General features: G+C 47.1%; 1 protein-coding gene across 1 annotated transcript in view; it reads left to right on the plus strand.

The window, feature by feature from the left end:
* NOS1 (nitric oxide synthase 1) overlaps window positions 1-17,214 on the plus strand; it is a 111,934-nt gene that overhangs the window by 86,351 nt on the left and 8,369 nt on the right. The window contains exons 21-25 of the mRNA XM_014787077.2: window positions 4,066-4,259; window positions 4,723-4,892; window positions 13,983-14,193; window positions 14,928-15,015; window positions 16,339-16,460. Coding sequence (XP_014642563.1) covers window positions 4,066-4,259; window positions 4,723-4,892; window positions 13,983-14,193; window positions 14,928-15,015; window positions 16,339-16,460 — 785 coding nt within the window. The remainder of the gene's footprint in view (window positions 1-4,065; window positions 4,260-4,722; window positions 4,893-13,982; window positions 14,194-14,927; window positions 15,016-16,338; window positions 16,461-17,214) is intronic.

Genomic DNA, 17,214 nt, shown 5'->3' on the forward strand with positions numbered 1-17,214 from the left:
GAAGGCCATAAGCCAGGTATCACAAATCGACGCTCCCAAGTGCCCCAGAGACCCTTAATTGCACGCAAAGTGCTCAGGAGGAAGTAAACAGCCTTTTGAGGGTGATCCTGGCAAATCTAAAGAGAAAAGTGACCGCAGTTACTGCCTGGCCAGGAAATATATTTTCTCTGTACACCAATTAGCCAACAACACAGAGGAGAGTATAATGGAGCCTCATGGGTGGAGCGTGGATGGTGAGTCCTAGAAGTCCGAAGGAGGAGGGAAATGCAGGGTAGGCTTTAGGTAGGCAGTGAGACAGAGCAGGACTTCCAGGAAGAGAGACTGGCAGGAGCGAAGATGCAGAAGGCGGCTGCAGCACTAGGGTGTCTTGGAGAGTGGCAGGACCTTACAAGGGAGTGAGGTCTCCCCTCGGATAAAATCGCTTCTCTCCAGCCTTCGCCATCTCAACAGAGGACATCGACATTCGGCTTAACCCAGAAACTCAAGCGTCCTCCTCGCCTCCTCTGTCTCCCTCTCACTGGTCATCCAGCTCTCAGCTGGCTCAGTCTTTGTCTTTCAGCCACATCTCAGATCTACAACTGCCGCCTTGAGCAAAGCCAGGAGCATCTCGGGTCTGCATGGCTGCAGTAGATGCCTAGCTTCTCTCCCTGTTTCTTGGCTTTTCTCTCAAAGATCCATTTTCCAAACAGCAGCCAGTGTAATCTTTTACAAACGTAAATTGAAGCCTATCACTCTGCAGCTTGACACCATCCAATGGCTTCCCCGGACTTAGGGAAATCTCCAAATCCTTGCCATGGCGGGTCATGACAAGCAAGGCCCTCATGATCTGGCCCCTGTGCAGCTCTCTGACCTCCTCTTCCCACCACCCACCCCTGCGCTGACCACTCTCCAGACACTCCAGGCTTCTTTCCCTTCCTCGAACCTACCACGCTTTTTCTCACCTCAGGGCCTTTGCACATGCTGCCCCCCTTTTGGGAACACTCTTCCCCCAGATCTTTGCATGTCCACTCCTTCTCATTGTTCAGGTCTGCTCAAATGTCAAATCAGCAGAGAGGCCTCCCTGACCATCCTATCTAATGGTCACTGAGCCCACTGCCCCCAGCCCATCACCACCCACCCATCTGCTTCACCAACCCCATCTGAGATCTTTTAAGTTACTTCTCAATGAGAATAGAGCACTTCGTTGTCTTTATCCATCACTCTCTCCCAGTGCCTAGAGCAGTGCCTGACACTCAATAGAAATTTGTTGAATGTGTGAACCTTATTGACTCAAAGCACTCACAGGGGACAATGTTTACTCTTTTCATTGACAAATGAACATTAGCTATTTTTTTTTCCGTTTAATGCTGGACACCAGCAGACTTTTCTTTAGTCTGTGAACCTGTCGTTGAACCACTGCCAAGTGCGTGTGCACACACGTCTGTGTGTGAAACATACTCCTGTATGTGGATATAAACACATCACATGCAGGGGATACTCTGGGGGGGTGTGGGGAGAGGGCCCAGTTGGCTGCTCCTTCCTGATTCTGCCCTTTCTCCCTCCCTGATTCTTCTCAATGGCCTATATGTGTCCCAAGTTTAAAAAAAAAGTAGAAAATCCTATAATTAGAAACCCCCAGCAGAACTGAAATTTAAGATGATTGGTCTCCAGCTGGCACTGCTCACCAGGGATCAGCCTCCTGCGAAGCTTCAACGAGCAGCCCATCAAGGTGTTGTGGGTCCACGTGGCCATTCAGTGCCAGGTTCTCAGCAGGCCATGCCTGGTCAGTGGCTTGCAAAGTCTCCTTGGTTAAATTCCCAGCACAGGCAGAGCCTGGGCCCACCTTCCAGCTACCTGCCAGCTCATCCGTGCCTGCCCCTTATCTGCCTGAGCACCTTCCTCCAGGTTCAAGAGAACCTGGAGGAAGTGGCTGCGAGCGTGAGCCGGCTCAGCAAGTTTGGGTCCTCCGCGTTTCTGTTTTGTACCCGCCAAAAGGAGGGAGGCAAATATACTTCCGAAAGAAATCGTGATGATCCGGGAGAAAGTGGGAATTGATTGGCGGGGCCTATCAAGCCTTCCTGTGGTTGGCTCCGCAGGCCCAAATTAGCAACCCCACAGCGCCCCCTGCTGGCTCTCGGCCTCTGCTGTCCCTGACTCTCCAGGAACCAAAAGATGGGTGTGAGCTCAGAGCAGAATCAGTCGTGCAAGTCCATATGGTTGACAAGATCGGTGCCCCAGAGAGGGCAAAATCTGCCCAGAGAAGGAGAGTGGGACCCCAGACCCTAACACCACCATTCACAATTTCAGTCTCCGAGTTCCCCACCATACTCAGGACAGGGGTGGCTTGCTTCAAGAAAATACTTGACACCCAAAAAAGTAAATGTGCCAGCACAACTCCTGTTAATAATGGTGGCTATTTGCAGCACAAAAGGGCTCTTAGTCGTGCCAAAAACTCCTTTAAATAGCGAGTCCCATTGGTCTATTCAAGTGTTGCTTTACATACCACGGAGAATGTGGAAACTTCATGTTGAATAGCAAGTGTCTAAATGAACGGAAAACCACTTGGCAATGAAGGAAAGGCAGATCTGAAGTGCAAACATAACTCAAAAAGTACAAAGGATTTGATTTACCAAAGTGTAATCCATCCCCGAGTTTGCGGGTATTGTGTAAAATGCAGTGTATCTATACAAAAACTTTTAAAAGCACCAGAATAATCAGAGTCTGGGAAGTCATTCTTTTTTTTTTTTTTTTTTTTTTTTTGGTGAGGAAGATCAGCCCTGAGCTAACATCCATGCTAATCCTCCTCTTTTTGCTGAGGAAGACCTGCTCTGAGCTAACATCTATTGCCAATCCTCCTCCTTTTTTTTTCCCCAAAGCCCCAGTAGATAGTTGTATGTCATAGTTGCACATCCTTCTGGTTGCTGTATGTGGGACACGGCCTCAGCATGGCCAGAGAAGTGGTGCGTCGGGATCCGAACCCGGACCGCCAGTAGCGGAGCGCGTGCACTTAACCGCTAAGCCATGGGGCCGGCCCTGGGAAGTCATTCTTGAGGCCATTCCTTAGCATAGGTCTCCTGCACCTGAAATACAAAAATCAGTGTGGAAGGGCATGGCCCGGCAGGCATAAACCACTTTCTCTCTGGGTTTTCTCCCTAGATCTCTCAATTTTATAATATCAGTGGATTTGTGTTTAACGAGAGCCTGCGCTTAAGCCCCAGTCCGTTGCCCTTTTCCGTGAGAATATAAGGACCTCCGGTTGCAAAGGGGGTGTAGCTTGGGATTCCTAGAAGAGATGGAATTTCACAGACTGGGGACACCACTGCCTGTGGCTCCAGTGGGGTCGTGGTTCCTGAGAGCCCCCCAGTTGGTACTGGGAACAGAGCCTGTTCTGGCAGCTGGTTAATCCCGGGAGTCTGAGATTCTTTCAGTCAACAAATATTTCTTGAGCACCTTCTAGGTGCCATGCACCGTCCTGGGTCCAGGAAGAGACAGTGGACAAAACAGATAAATTCCCTGCCCTCTAGAGTTTATGTTGTCCTGGGGGCTAAGGGGCGGGTGGGGGGGACAGACCCCAAACCAGACAATGAAGTAAACTCTACAGGAGGTCAGATGATGGTAAGTGCTATGGAGAAAGGAAAAGCAGGAGCAGGAAGATGGAAAAGCAAAGAGTTCTGAGGACTAGAACCCTGGGGTGCTCCAGTATCCAGAGTTAAGGGAGCTGAGAAGGAACTAGCAAAGGAGACTGAGCAGGAACAGCCAGAGAGAGGACCAGGGGAGCCTGGGAGGCTAGAATCCAAGAGAAGGGAGTTGAGAAGGAGGCAGTGAGCAGCCATGTCCAGTGCTGCTTCGATGACCAAGAAGAGCTCTGGGAACTGGCCGTTGGATCAGCCATGAGGCGCTCATGGGTGACCTTGCTGAAAGCCGTGGGGTGGAATGATGGGGGCAGAAGTCTGGTTGGCATGGGCCCCAACGAGAATGGAAGGAGGGAAATTGCAGCCACAGGGACAGACAAAGGAGTGACGGAAGGGGGGAAGGGGAAGGTGGCTGGTGGCCCTTATCTGATTGTTGCCCCGCCCTTCCCTCCAGCCGATCGACCATCTTCGTGCGTCTCCACACCAATGGGAATCAGGAGCTGCAGTACCAGCCTGGGGACCACCTGGGCGTCTTCCCCGGCAACCACGAGGACCTCGTGAACGCCCTGATCGAGCGGCTGGAGGACGCGCCACCCGTCAACCAGCTGGTGACAGTGGAGCTCCTGGAGGAGCGGAACACGGCTCTGGGTAACTATGGCTGGGCCGGGCACCCCCCAGGGCCGCTCCCAAGGGCCCTTCCCGTCTCCAGGGAGTCCAGGGGCAGTGGGAGTCTGGGGAAGAGGAGACCTGTTCTTCCTCCCTGTCACCAACCCAGGTAGGAGAGTGGGTCTCTGTCGCCTCCAGCTTGTGAGACTGAAGACTCCCCCTTTCTCATGATTGAACAGCGTTGGTCCAACTGGCTGAGCAAATGTTGGACTAGTTTGCTCACTTGATTTTGGATATGCTCCGTGTACCCGGGGTGTGTCACATGGTCCCCAGGACCCTGGGTGTAGATGTGGGACATGGAAGGGGGACAGCCGAAGGGTTACTTGGCTCATCCGGCCCCATCCTCTGCCCCAGAAGCAGAGCTGGCCTCCCCGACTTGGACCCAAGCCTCAGAGCTCAGACTCTCCTTCCCCCACCACCTCTCACCCCCGTTGTGCCTCCACAGGAGTGATCAGTAACTGGAGGGATGAGCATCGCCTCCCGCCCTGCACCATCTTCCAGGCCTTCAAGTACTACCTGGACATCACCACGCCGCCGACGCCGCTGCAGCTGCAGCAGTTTGCCTCCCTGGCCACCAGCGAGAAAGAGAAGCAGCGTCTGCTGGTCCTCAGCAAGGTGGGTCCCTGGTCTCATACAACCCAGGGGGCACGTTTCATGTCCTGGTGGTTGGAGCGAGTTGCATATTTATTACCACAGATTTCCAGCAGAGGGCAGTCTTGAGCAAGGGCGGCCATATTCTGGTTTGCAGAAGGTCGCCATATTGGCTAGTCCATCTTGGCTGGTCCTGACCATCTCCCCTCATTCCAGCTAAGGTCTAACAGAACGAGAGTGACCCCACTGGATCTCAAAGTTCTCTGGCACAATAGAAATTGCTGTTCTAACTCTTTTTCATCCTTCCTTTGGAACCCTTGAGTTTCCATTAGTTCCATCCAAGCCCATGGTTAGAAGAAAAAGAAACTGGGAGAATCCCACAGTGCCCTGTTTTCAAAATAAGCCTTTTTCAGTGCTGAGGAGCTGTAGGTAGGACTTCAAGATATAGGAGGTGTAGGATCCCAAAAAGGGAACCCCAACTCCAGCCTCGGGAAGGCGCGGACCCACAGACACAGAAGACCGAGCTTGATGCAAACGCAAGAGGTAAGAGGTTTATTAAGCGGAGCTCCGGGCCGACACGTATCTCTCGCAGGAGACAGAGGAGTCGACCCCGAACCTTAAAGGGCAAATTCTTATATAGGGTTTGGAAGCACAAAGCGGGAAAAGGTTGGCGCGGTCTTACATGATTGGCTAATTTAAAACATTTAAACAGTTACATTTTATGGCGCGAATTGCTATGGCGCGAAGCAATTATCAGGTTACACACACGCGTCCCCATCTGGACCCCCTCCACCCTGACCCTCCCAAACTTATCCCTCTGGAGCACTCTCTTGTTCTCAATTTTCCCCGAACAGTTTAGGGCGAGTCTTCCATGAATAGAGTCAGTCAGGATCGATAAACGTTCCCTCCTATACCAGGAATCCTTAGGGCGTGGAGGTGCCTGTCTCTAAGGTAGTAACTTTTAAATTTTTAATACAATTTACTTCCTTCATTCCCCACTTCTTCTTTTGTCCCTAGTTCTAATCTTAGAACTTAGTTTTCGGTGTCTACTATCAGTGGCTCATTGCGTGGGAGAGCTTGGTAATGGCGTTGGAGCATCATAGCATGCACTGCATTGACCCTTTTTCTTATGAAAGCAGTAATTTTATTGAAAACACACGGTCCAAAGACCAAAAGTAGACAAAGAATCAGCAAGGGTCCTGCTAGGGAGGACAGTAAGGTCGTCATCCAGGGGACTTAGTGAACCAGGATTCAAACCAGCTCTGTTGCGCCTCCCTACTTTGCTGCCTCATGTCTAATCTTTTTTTTTAATCTTTGCATTGAATCTCGGATTACCCCTGTGTGATCTGCATAGAAACAGCAGTCTTTTTTAAGGGCCGCACAAAGTTTTTTCTCTCTCCTGTGACTAAGGCCGTAGTGCCAGTCCCTACGCCCGCGGCAACTCCCAGTCCCAGGAGTACAGCCAGGGTGAGGGATACTGGTTTTCTTTTCCATAATCTGGATCTCTGATCAAATTTATCCTAGAAACTATTGGCAGTATGATAATAAATTCTAGGCACCAACTGCACAAGCACGCGAAAATCTTGTGACGAATTGAATGCGCCAGTTGAGATGCAGGGGGTCAGGCTTGTGGAGCAAGCCCACCACCTATTGGGCCCTGGTATCAAAAAATAACCAGGAGTGGTCGGAAGGCTGACTTCAGTCTTATTACATAGAGCCTGGTAGCCCGGGGGAATTTTTCCTAAGCATAGTCCTGAACCGGTCCCCGACACATCCGTTAGGGTTAGCCGCCCTTCTCTGCCCCAAAGACAAGTCGTGTGGTCCGTGGTGTTATTATAGACCCCCATGGTGGCAATTTTTTTATAATGGGGGGGTGCTGACCGCTAGGCATAGCCAGCATGCTTCAGTCATTTCAGGGTTGGAGCCATTTAAGGTGTAGTAAGCTCCCCGTACTAAGTTAAACAGTCTGTGCCATCTTTGCCCAATAGGTACTGCGGGAGGTCAAATGTCCTTCAGAGAAAACAATCAAGGTAAAGAGATATATTTCAGGGTGGCCAAATCTTGATCTCTCACAGTCCCGCTTTTGAAACTAAAAGTTTCACAGTCCTCTTGAAACTTAAAGAAGTTTCATAGTCCAGAAGCTGAGTTGGTAGATTGTTTCATCTCACTGATCACATTTCATAGTCCTGATGATAGATCAGTTCAATTGAGTTCCTTTTGGAAGGTGGTGATGCAGGTGGGCTCTCAAGGTTACGCCTATATTATGGTATCAAGTCCATCAGCTTCAGTTTGTAAGGCTTCAGGAAAAAGGGCAGGTTCAGTTCTCAGTGATTCCAAATGAAAATGATGGAAAAATCAAAACGTTAGTTTGGAGATCTGTAGCCAGATATTTCAGGAGACTGGAAGAAATCAGGATCCAGTCTAGTCAACAGATATAAAATAAAAACCTCAAAAGACAATTAACAAAACTAGGATCTAATATCTGCAAATGTATACTATAGTTTTTACTGAAATATAATTTTTTTCTCTAAAATCACCCTCATTTTTATTAAGATAGCAAAATTAAAACTAACTAGTTTGCAAAATAAGTCTAGTTCCAATAGAGTTGGCCCAATTATTAACATAAGTACAGCAAGAATAGCAATTGATCACATAGGCTCTTTTAAATCTGCTTTGCTGGAACTTTTTATAAGGAATCTCACATTGAACTTTAAAGGCCTCTCGAGGCCAGGAAAGCCAAGCCAAGGATTTTGTCACCAGACTTTGCCTGCAATACCTATAAATTTGGGTGAATTCCTCTATTCCGAGGTTTCCCCAAAATATTTCAAGGTTCCTTGTACCTGCCAGATAAGTGACATTCTTTACTTATCCTGGTAAGTGCTGCTTGGAACACAAGGTACCAGGCCAATATTTCCACGTGGCTTTATTCCATAAAGTCCAATCTTCATTCCTCAAAAGCTGTATGGTTATATCGCAAATATGATGTTCCAGTCATAACCTTGGTAATATAACCAGTGTTTCCAATTGTGTCCTGTTACAAGGAGAACAGATTCTTATTGAACTTATGCAAATAACTATATTGCCATGAAAACAACAATACTCATTAAGAGTTTCCAAATTCGAGGGATCAGATAGAGAGAAAAAGATAAATATTTCAATTTTACTTACAAAAGTATTATTTACCAAATTGCTATAAGTCATAGCTAGCTCAGGAGAAAAGAGAAAAAGTTTTCCTTAAAACAAAACATTAAAAATTCAGCAATACTTCAAATGAAAAATCACAAAAATTATAATCAGTTCATTCAGTCCTGTGTAATCCATTCTTGATCCCAATCTTTTTGTTAGCAGCTTCATGAAGTTATCAGTCTCTCCAACAGATTTCTGTAATTTCTTATCAAGTTCAGTTTTATGATCAGAAAGTTTATCAGAAGCCTGTACTTCAGTGTAAATGTCAGAGTCCTTTCTATGAATTTTTCTGAAGTTGAAACATTTTGCAAAAGCATTAGAGCAAAGAAATAAGTCTGTAAAGAACAAGACCTCAAAATGGCAATTGACAGAGAAATTTGGCTAATTTTGTGACATACAACACTTTAAAATAATAATAACCAGAATTATGACTGATAATCAGGACAGATCAGCATTTCAGTAATGTTGTACAATTTTAAAACACCTATGTCAATAACATTTACCCACATAATAGCATCTAAGCAGACTTATCATCACTTGTCTGACAATCTTTTCCATGTAATTTAACATACTGAATCAGCCTAATAAGTTTAGTATCTTTCCCCTTATAGGAAGAGAGCAAATTTCTTTGAGAAGTTCCAGGGCCCTTTGAAAATTCTCAAAGAAAAAAGTAAAAAAAGACTTTAAGATATGAATTTTGGGGGAGCTTATCAAAAATATAAACAGTCAAAGCAAACATAGCATTAACAGTCTAAAAAGCCTTAATAGAGACCTCAGTCTTTTGAACACAGGAAATTATTTTAACAAAACATAGATTTTTTTGTCCTTTAGGTAGACTTACTCAAAGGTAAAGAAAAATCTTTTGTAACCTCTTTATCAAGTTTAAGAAAATTATCCTTTTAAGAGAAATAAGACCAAATTATAATTTTGTACCAGCTTACTTTTGATATTAAAACTCATTTATTTAATTAAATTTATTTTAATCTTAGCCAACTTGACCATGTAAAAACTCTTTTTTTAGAATTCTTCTTTTACAAACTTATAACTTTTTTTTTACATTCAGAATTTGTCCCATGTCTTTCTTTTCCCTTCTAGTACTTGAGGACAAATTTATTTTTCTTAATCGACCAAACAAAACATTTCCATTTTTTTGTTCTTTCTTTATATATCTTACTTTTCTTGTACACAGACATATTTTTCTTAATTTTTTAGTAGCTTCAATCACATATAGTACAATCTTTTAATAAAACACATGTTTACCAATAGACCTAAAACACCTTTTAGTTTTCCTGTAATGAAAAGCCAAAAGTAGACAAATGTACATTTAGCAATCAATGTCTAATATCTTATCTTATTTGGAAATGATGATACTCAGAGAATTTCCATCATAAAATTTAGCAAAACTCTAAAGTTTTAAGTTACCAGAAAGAGTTTGGAAGCTGTAACCACCATAACACATAATTATTGTGTAAAGTTCATCCAACGTTCATCTTTTTCATAACTATTTACTTATTCCCAATAATTATTTAGATTGCCTACAAGACTTCATAAGACTTCAGATAAAATTAGCCATCATTTAAATTACTATTTTTGTTAACCAGTTCTGTAATAGAAATAACATCAGTTTTTTCCTATAAAATTTCATGCAGTTTTTATCACTTCTTATACCTTTAAACATAGTTATCACTAAGATTTTTATCAATAGGTCTTGGTCTTATAATCTTGGACCAGGGGAGCATTCCCAGTCAGATACTTTAAAACATACTCAGGCAAGGCTGATGCAACCTCTCTATACAAATTCAGCTCAAACATTCCAACTTTATAATCTTATCAACACTTATACTTTTACATGTTCTCAATTCAATTGTAACCTGAGTCAAGGTCTTAAGACTAGTCAAATCTTTCCCTTCCTTTTTCTAGCCTTAATTCTTAGGTACCAATTAAGCAATTATGTGAGAGCTCTCAAAACATTTTTTTTTTCCCCAATTTAGAAGTTTTTCCAATTCAAAGGATCCGTCGTCTGGCCATTGACGAGTAGGATCTTCACTTGTATATTTATTCTAATAGTGACTCGAACCAATAAGCCTTTTTAAGGAAAGACCCGGAGGTAACTTTTCACGCTTAGAATAAATCTTTCCCATGGACGCAAGAGGCGTCCCTGGTGAGGGCGCAGATGATGTAGCCCCCATGATCCACAGAATTCACTCCCAAAGATATTCAGACTCCCCTGAGAGCTTGGCCCAGCCGGACAGAGACAGTTCGGAACCCCAGTGTACTCGACTGGCCACCAAGGTGCACCCCGGTAAATGCACCTTCCGTATGGTGGAGACCAAGGAGAATATTCTCACTGGTCACAAAGCCAAGTTTTCTCAGGACACAGAACAAGACAGAAGGAAAAACCTCATCTGGTTTTTTTTTTTTTTTCTTATGTGCACAATGACAGCTTTAGCCATGCCACGCCTTAGGTCTCTTGGAGCCAGAATAATACCTAGCGGGGGAGGTGCCGCAGGGTTGGGGACTGTGTGCTTTTACAGAGTACCTCGTTGTTGCACGGACATTTTCTTGCAGTTGGCGGGGGACCTGTGTCATCTACCCCGTTCCGTGACCCAACTTATCCTGTCACGGGAGTCTTCTGAAAGTGGCGAGCGCCCTAATGGCTCTTAACTGCTCGACCCGCGCCCACTTAAATTTGCGGCCTTTTTGGCTTCCAAGATGCCCTCGGCAATGACCTTCACTTCATGTGTATAATAACACACAGCAAAGTTTGTAGACGCCAGTCTGGTGAGACCCGCAAACTCACCAGTCTGTGGGGCCAGCCCGGACAGCAGGCTAATAGGGCCTATGCCTGCGTCCTACCCTATGGTATTTTCTTTTTTTATGACAAAAGACACAGACAAAAGAGAAAAACAGAGACTACCTTTGGGAGGAAAAGGGATCAAGATCAAAAACCAAGAGTACTCTACCAAATTTAAACCAAGAGTCACTAAAAGCCCAAGAAACTAGTTTCCCAAATATTCTCTCCTGCCAATCTAAATTTAGAAAGAGAAAAAATTCTCACCATTTCCTTCCGCTGGACTCCGCAGATAGAGATTCCGGGAGGCTGACGTGGTAAGAAATCTTACCTTTTTGCTGGCTTTTGTCAGGCGTTCCCGTATCTCATCATCTGCAGTAGTCCAGGGAGAAGGCAGGTCTTCCAGCTGTAGGATCCCATCCCGTCAAATGAGGTCCACGTGACGAACAAAAACAGAACAACGAACATCAAAGACACACCAAAACATTCCTGACTCCCCTTGTCCCTTGGGGCGTCCCCCAGGGTTGCAGCCTGCAGCTCCCAGCACGTCTGCCACTGCAGCCGCTCGGTCTTTACGGCCGAAGCGGCGGCTGCCCAGATACCGAATCAAAACAATGCTTCGCGGCACCGCACACACTCACACACCCAGTCACTCAGGCTTACCTCCAAGGGGTCTTCGGAGTCTGGGGTGACCGCACAGATCCCGGACGAGCCCCCAAATGTAGGATCCCAAAAAGGGAACCCCAACTCCAGCCTCGGGAAGGCGCGGACCCACAGACACAGAAGACCGAGCTTGATGCAAACGCAAGAGGTAAGAGGTTTATTAAGCGGAGCTCCGGGCCGACATGTATCTCTCGCAGGAGACAGAGGAGTCGACCCCGAACCTTAAAGGGCAAGCTCTTTTATAGGATTCGGAAGCATAAAGCGGGAAAGGTTGGCGCGGTCTTACATGATTGGCTAATTTAAAACATTTAAACAGTTACATTTTATGGCGCGAATTGCTATGGCGCGAAGCGATTATCAGGTTACACACACGCGTCCCCATCTGGACCCCCTCCACCCCGACCCTCCCAAACTTATCCCTCTGGAGCACTCTCTTGTTCTCAATTCTTCCCCGAACAGTTTAGGGTGGGTCTTTCATGAATAGAGTCAGTCAGGATCGATAAACGTTCCCTCCTATACCAGGAATCCTTAGGGCGTGGAGGTGCCTGTCTCTAAGGTAGTAACTTTTAAATTTTTAATACAATTTACTTCCTTCAGAGGCCTCTGATGGTAAGGTGAACCAAAAAAACAGCTTCCACCACCCTTGCTTAGAGACCGAGGACTCGCCTGCCCCAAGCTGCTACAAAGCCTTGCTCAGTCAGAATCCTACCTGGGAAGACCACCCAGGCTTCTCCCAGGGGGCCCCTCCCCAGTAAGCAAGCCACTAGCGAAAGATAGATTCACTTTCTTCTGCTGTGCAAGAGAGGGGACTGAATGATGGGCAGTGAAGAAGAGGCTAATTCAGGGAGTGCATATTCTTTAGAAATATGAAAATAAACACCAGAAGAAACACTCAAAGAGTGGTTACCTCTGGGGAGTTGGAAACAGATTGGAGAGATGGAACAAGAGAGCATTATTTTTCATCATAAGCTTTGCAGAATTATTTAACTTTTAAAGTATGTACATGTATAACTTTGATTCAAAATTTTAAATTAATGATGGGGACGCTAATATGAAGAGGGACCAGAGATCGCACTGCTTGCATGGGATTATTTAAAGGAGAATTTGATATAACTGTATGTATTAGTCTTCCGAAAAGTGCAACTCCAAGATGGGATTAAACGAGTGAGGATTTTTATTGGGGGAAACACTTGTGTGAGAGAAGATGGGAGTCAGATAAGGCTGGGAGAACCATCAGACCTCAAACAAGTCTGACCCCCCAAGTGAAGGAGAGGGAAGGGGGTTTGAATGGAAGCGGCCGGGACTGCAGATGCGTCTGAGAAGGACCAACACAGGTGATCAGTGTCAGTTTCAGGTGGATGTCAGCTTCAGAGAGCAGCTGCTGGGGCTCTTTTCAATTGCGCCCCTGCAGGTGGAGGTCAATGAGGCTGGAGGGCTGGGAGGCGCGTTCTCAAGGATGCCACAACCTATCAATAAAGCAAGGATGGTCTTCAGGAACATGGGAAAAAGCTTTGTTATACAATGCACTTAAAATAGGCTTTACCCCTCCTCAGAATCTGAGCCTCCTATAAGCAATAAGGGACTGCCCAGGGCAGCTTCTGAGATGTAGGGAAATAACTCCAGAGCCCCAGAGGGTTCCTCTGTTCCCCGGTAACAGCTGGGCTTTGCTGTAAACACGCCCCTGAATGTGGTCCTCAGGGCTGTCATTTACCATCTTGAACATGAACCTTGCTCCCCTAGGATGCATCTCCAGCCGTGCAAACCACAAACCACAAGTCTGCATTCTATACCTGCAATTCATGATTCCCTCCACAGTGCGTCTCTCTTGACCCTCACATACGGCGGGAAGTGTAACAGTCAGGAGCATAGATTCTGGAGCCAGACTGCCTAGGGCAGGGGTCAGCACTTTCTCCACAAAGGGCCAGTAGTAAATATTTTAGGCTCGTGGTCCACTTGGTCTCTGTCTCAACCATTGAACTCTGCCATTGTAGCACAACAGCATATTTAAATGAGTGGGCGTGACTAGCTTCCAGTCAAACGTTATTTACGGACACAGACGTGTGAATTTCACATCATATTCTTGTGTCATGAAATAGTATTCTTCTTTTGATTCCCCCCCAAACCATTTAAACATGTAAAAACAACTCTTAGCTTGCAAGCCATACAAAGCAGGTGGTGAGCCAGATTTGCGGGCTCAAGTTGGCCGCCCCTTGACCTAGATTCAAAACCCAGTATCACCACCTCATAGCCGTGGGACCCCTAGATCCCTCAGTTTCCTCATCTATAAAATAGGGATAACAATCATACTTATTTCATAAGGTCCTTGTGAGAATTAAACCCTGGCACAGAATAATTACTGTGTGTTAACTGTTCTTATTTTCATTTGCCGTCTTCACCGGACCTCCTGAAGTGCTCGCTGGAAGTGTGTACCAGGAGCTGGTGCCAGCTCTCCTCTCTCCCTCTCCTTGGCACAGGGTTTGCAGGAGTACGAGGAATGGAAATGGGGCAAGAACCCCACCATCGTGGAGGTGCTGGAGGAGTTCCCGTCCATCCAGATGCCCGCCACCCTGCTTCTGACACAGCTGTCCCTCCTGCAGCCTCGTTACTACTCCATCAGCTCCTCCCCGGACATGTACCCCGATGAGGTGCACCTCACCGTGGCCATTGTCTCCTACCGCACCGGAGGTGGGCAGAGGCTCCAGGAGCCTCCACGTCTGCTTTTTTCCCCCAGGGGCCTCCACAGGTCTGCCAAACTACTGCCAGATCCCAAATCCTTGGCAGAGACCTGCCCCCAAGACCAAGAGACTGAGGGACGAAGCAGAGGGGGCAAAATGCCCCCTTAGGCAAAGCCAACCCCGTGCAGAACCAGGAAGAAAGGGAGATGTGTATGTGGGAGCATCCTCTACTCCCAAAGCCTGAACCCCCTTTTACTCCCTTCATCCCCTCGTCCCCCCAAGGCAGCAGCTAGGACAAGCGCCCACCACCCATTCCCTCCGAGGGGGAGCTCTCTGCTGCATGATGTCCAGCTGGTTGTAGGTCAGTCAGATAACCAGACTCTGCTCCCATATTTTTATTTTCCCTCTTTGATGAAGCAATTAAAATGCAGGGTGCCTGAGAGAACGCTGAGACCAGGATCCCAGCAGGCCCCTGAGAGCACATTGACCACGCCCTCTCAGCGGGCAGGATTTGAATCCGACTCCACCCCATCCAACAGAATCCTGGGTAGTGTCACAGCCACAAGCTCACCCCAGCTATGCCATTTCCTCTTCCACTTCAGAGTAAGGGATCCAGACAAGGAACTCTGAGGCAGAACCTTGGCAATGGGGCTGTGAGCCTTCTGCGCTGGAGGGAGCCGGGAGGCCAGTGATGGGGAAGCTTGGGACGGTAGGTGAGTGACACCACATTGGTTATTCCGCTAGATGGAGAAGGACCAATTCACCACGGCGTGTGCTCCTCCTGGCTCAACCGGATACAGGCTGACGAAGTGGTCCCCTGTTTCGTGAGAGGGTGAGTTGCAAATGGAGAGAAATGAGCGGCCATCCCAAACCTCCATACTGATGTCCTGAGTTGGGGTGGGTGGGCCAGCCTGAAGGGTTCTGGAGAGATGGCTGAGTCAGACCGAGTCGAGATCAACATTACTACATCACTTCAATTGTGAAGGAAACAGGATCATGGAACAGAGCAATATGGCAGAAGCTAAGAGCTAAGCAAGTCCTCTGGTCAAAGTCAGGTCAATGCGAGAAATATTTATCAAGGGCATGTGTTGGGCTAAGCTGGGGCTACCATAGAGAACTGGGAAAATGCAGTCTCAGCCTGCGTGGAATTGGCAGACTGTGGAAATTCTGTCCAAATTCTACTGGACACACTATTTCTCCCCAGTTTCTTAGAGATGGGGCAGATCCAACACCCCCCCCATCAATCAAAGCTTTTCCTCCCAAACTTACTGTTAAAGGATATTCCTGCCTATGGTTAATGACACTGTATTGTGCACTTAAAAATTTATTAAAAGGGTAGATTTCATGTTGTGTTCTTATCGCAATCAATCAAATATAAAATATAACTTTAAAAAAATAAAAATAAAGAAACAAAGGCTATGCCTGAGCTTAGGCCCACTGGAGGTACCTGCTTTGTCAACCGATAACTTCTCTGCCTGAACAGTGGCCACCATCCTTCTCAACCACTGAGGGTAGAATGTTCATGGTATGGTCCACAGACCATCAGCATCAGAATCCCCTGGGTCCTTCAAAAATACAGAGTCCTGAGCCCAGACGAACTGCATTGCCCAGGAATCTGCACCCCTTTTGACACCCCTGGGTGATTCTTTTGCACACTGAGGTCTGCGACTCCCTGATTTTAGGAGATCTCGTGAGTGTTTACATCAGTGGTTCTCAACCAGGGCTGATGTTGCCCCCAGGGGCATTTGGCAATGTCTGGAGACAGTTTTGGTTTTCACAGCTGGAGGGTGCTGTAGGTAGAGGCCAGGGGTGCTGCTCGGTGTCCTACTATGCACAAAGCACCCCCACAACAGAGAAGTTCGCACCCCCAAATGTCAATAGTGCCAAGGCAGGGAAACCCTGAGTTAAGTCACTCCACTGCCCTTTGTGGCTTAGCTCAGCAATGGGGAGAATTGGGACGTGGAGTGATAGCCAGACCCTGAGTACCTCCTGTTTTTGGAATTCCCCAAATCTGTGGGCCCTTCCACCCTGATAAGGGGCACTTGCAAGTTCTTCTGTATTTCCACCCAAGATGGCCACCGGGTCTACCTAAGACCCAACTGTTCTTGATCGGATTTGCCTCAGCGAGCCTTCTAACTCTCCCTTCCTCATCCAGAGCGCCTAGCTTCCACCTGCCCCGAAATCCCCTAGTGCCCTGCATCCTGGTGGGCCCAGGCACCGGCATTGCCCCCTTCCGAAGCTTCTGGCAGCAGCGGCAATTTGACATCCAGCACAAAGGTGGGTCATGGTCCAGCAGCCACGTGATTTCCACCCCCTGGACCTGGGGAGGCCCCCTGTGTCTCAGCAGCCTGGAGGGGGCGTGATGGAGCTCTCTCTCCATCGCATCCCTGCCTGCAGAGGGGCAGGGGAACATGTCCTGACATGGCCCATAGGCGAAGTTCGTGGTGTAATTCGAAGGACCTGTCCAAACGCATCTTCCACACAGCTTATCCCGGGGCCTGAAATTCCATCCCCGGAAGACATTTCTTTGACTGTTAAGATAGAGCCCCATCTTAAAATCCAAGCAGCCCCAGAAGGGGCAAGTGTTACGCCTTATCAAATGGCTGCAGTGATGCAATTGTCCCAAAGGCTGTTATTCAAGAGCAGGCTTTGCTGTGTGAGAGACACAAAGGATCAGCTTTGGGAGGAGAGAGAGAAAGAAACCCACAGCTGCACCATGCATCACACAGGGATTTATTGAGCATCAGATAAGTGCCACACACAATTGCAGACACTGGAGGCAGAGCAATGAACGAGACAGAGAAACGACTTTAAAAACCTGCTCCTACGGACCTATCCTTCTGGGGGACTAGCTACGTTTATAGAGTATTCACTGTGTACCAGGCACGGTTGTAATGTTTTGCATTTATTTCTCACAATAACCCTATGAGGTAGATGCTCTCATTATTTCCATTTTGTACATGGGGAAACAGAGTCACAGAAAGTTAAGTAAGTGGCTCGTCCTCACACAGAGCTGGGATTCAAACCCAGG

The sequence above is a fragment of the Ceratotherium simum genome, chromosome 35 (assembly GCF_057802395.1).
Source record: "Ceratotherium simum simum isolate JZ-2026a chromosome 35, ASM5780239v1, whole genome shotgun sequence".
NCBI classification, from domain to species: domain Eukaryota; kingdom Metazoa; phylum Chordata; class Mammalia; order Perissodactyla; family Rhinocerotidae; genus Ceratotherium; species Ceratotherium simum.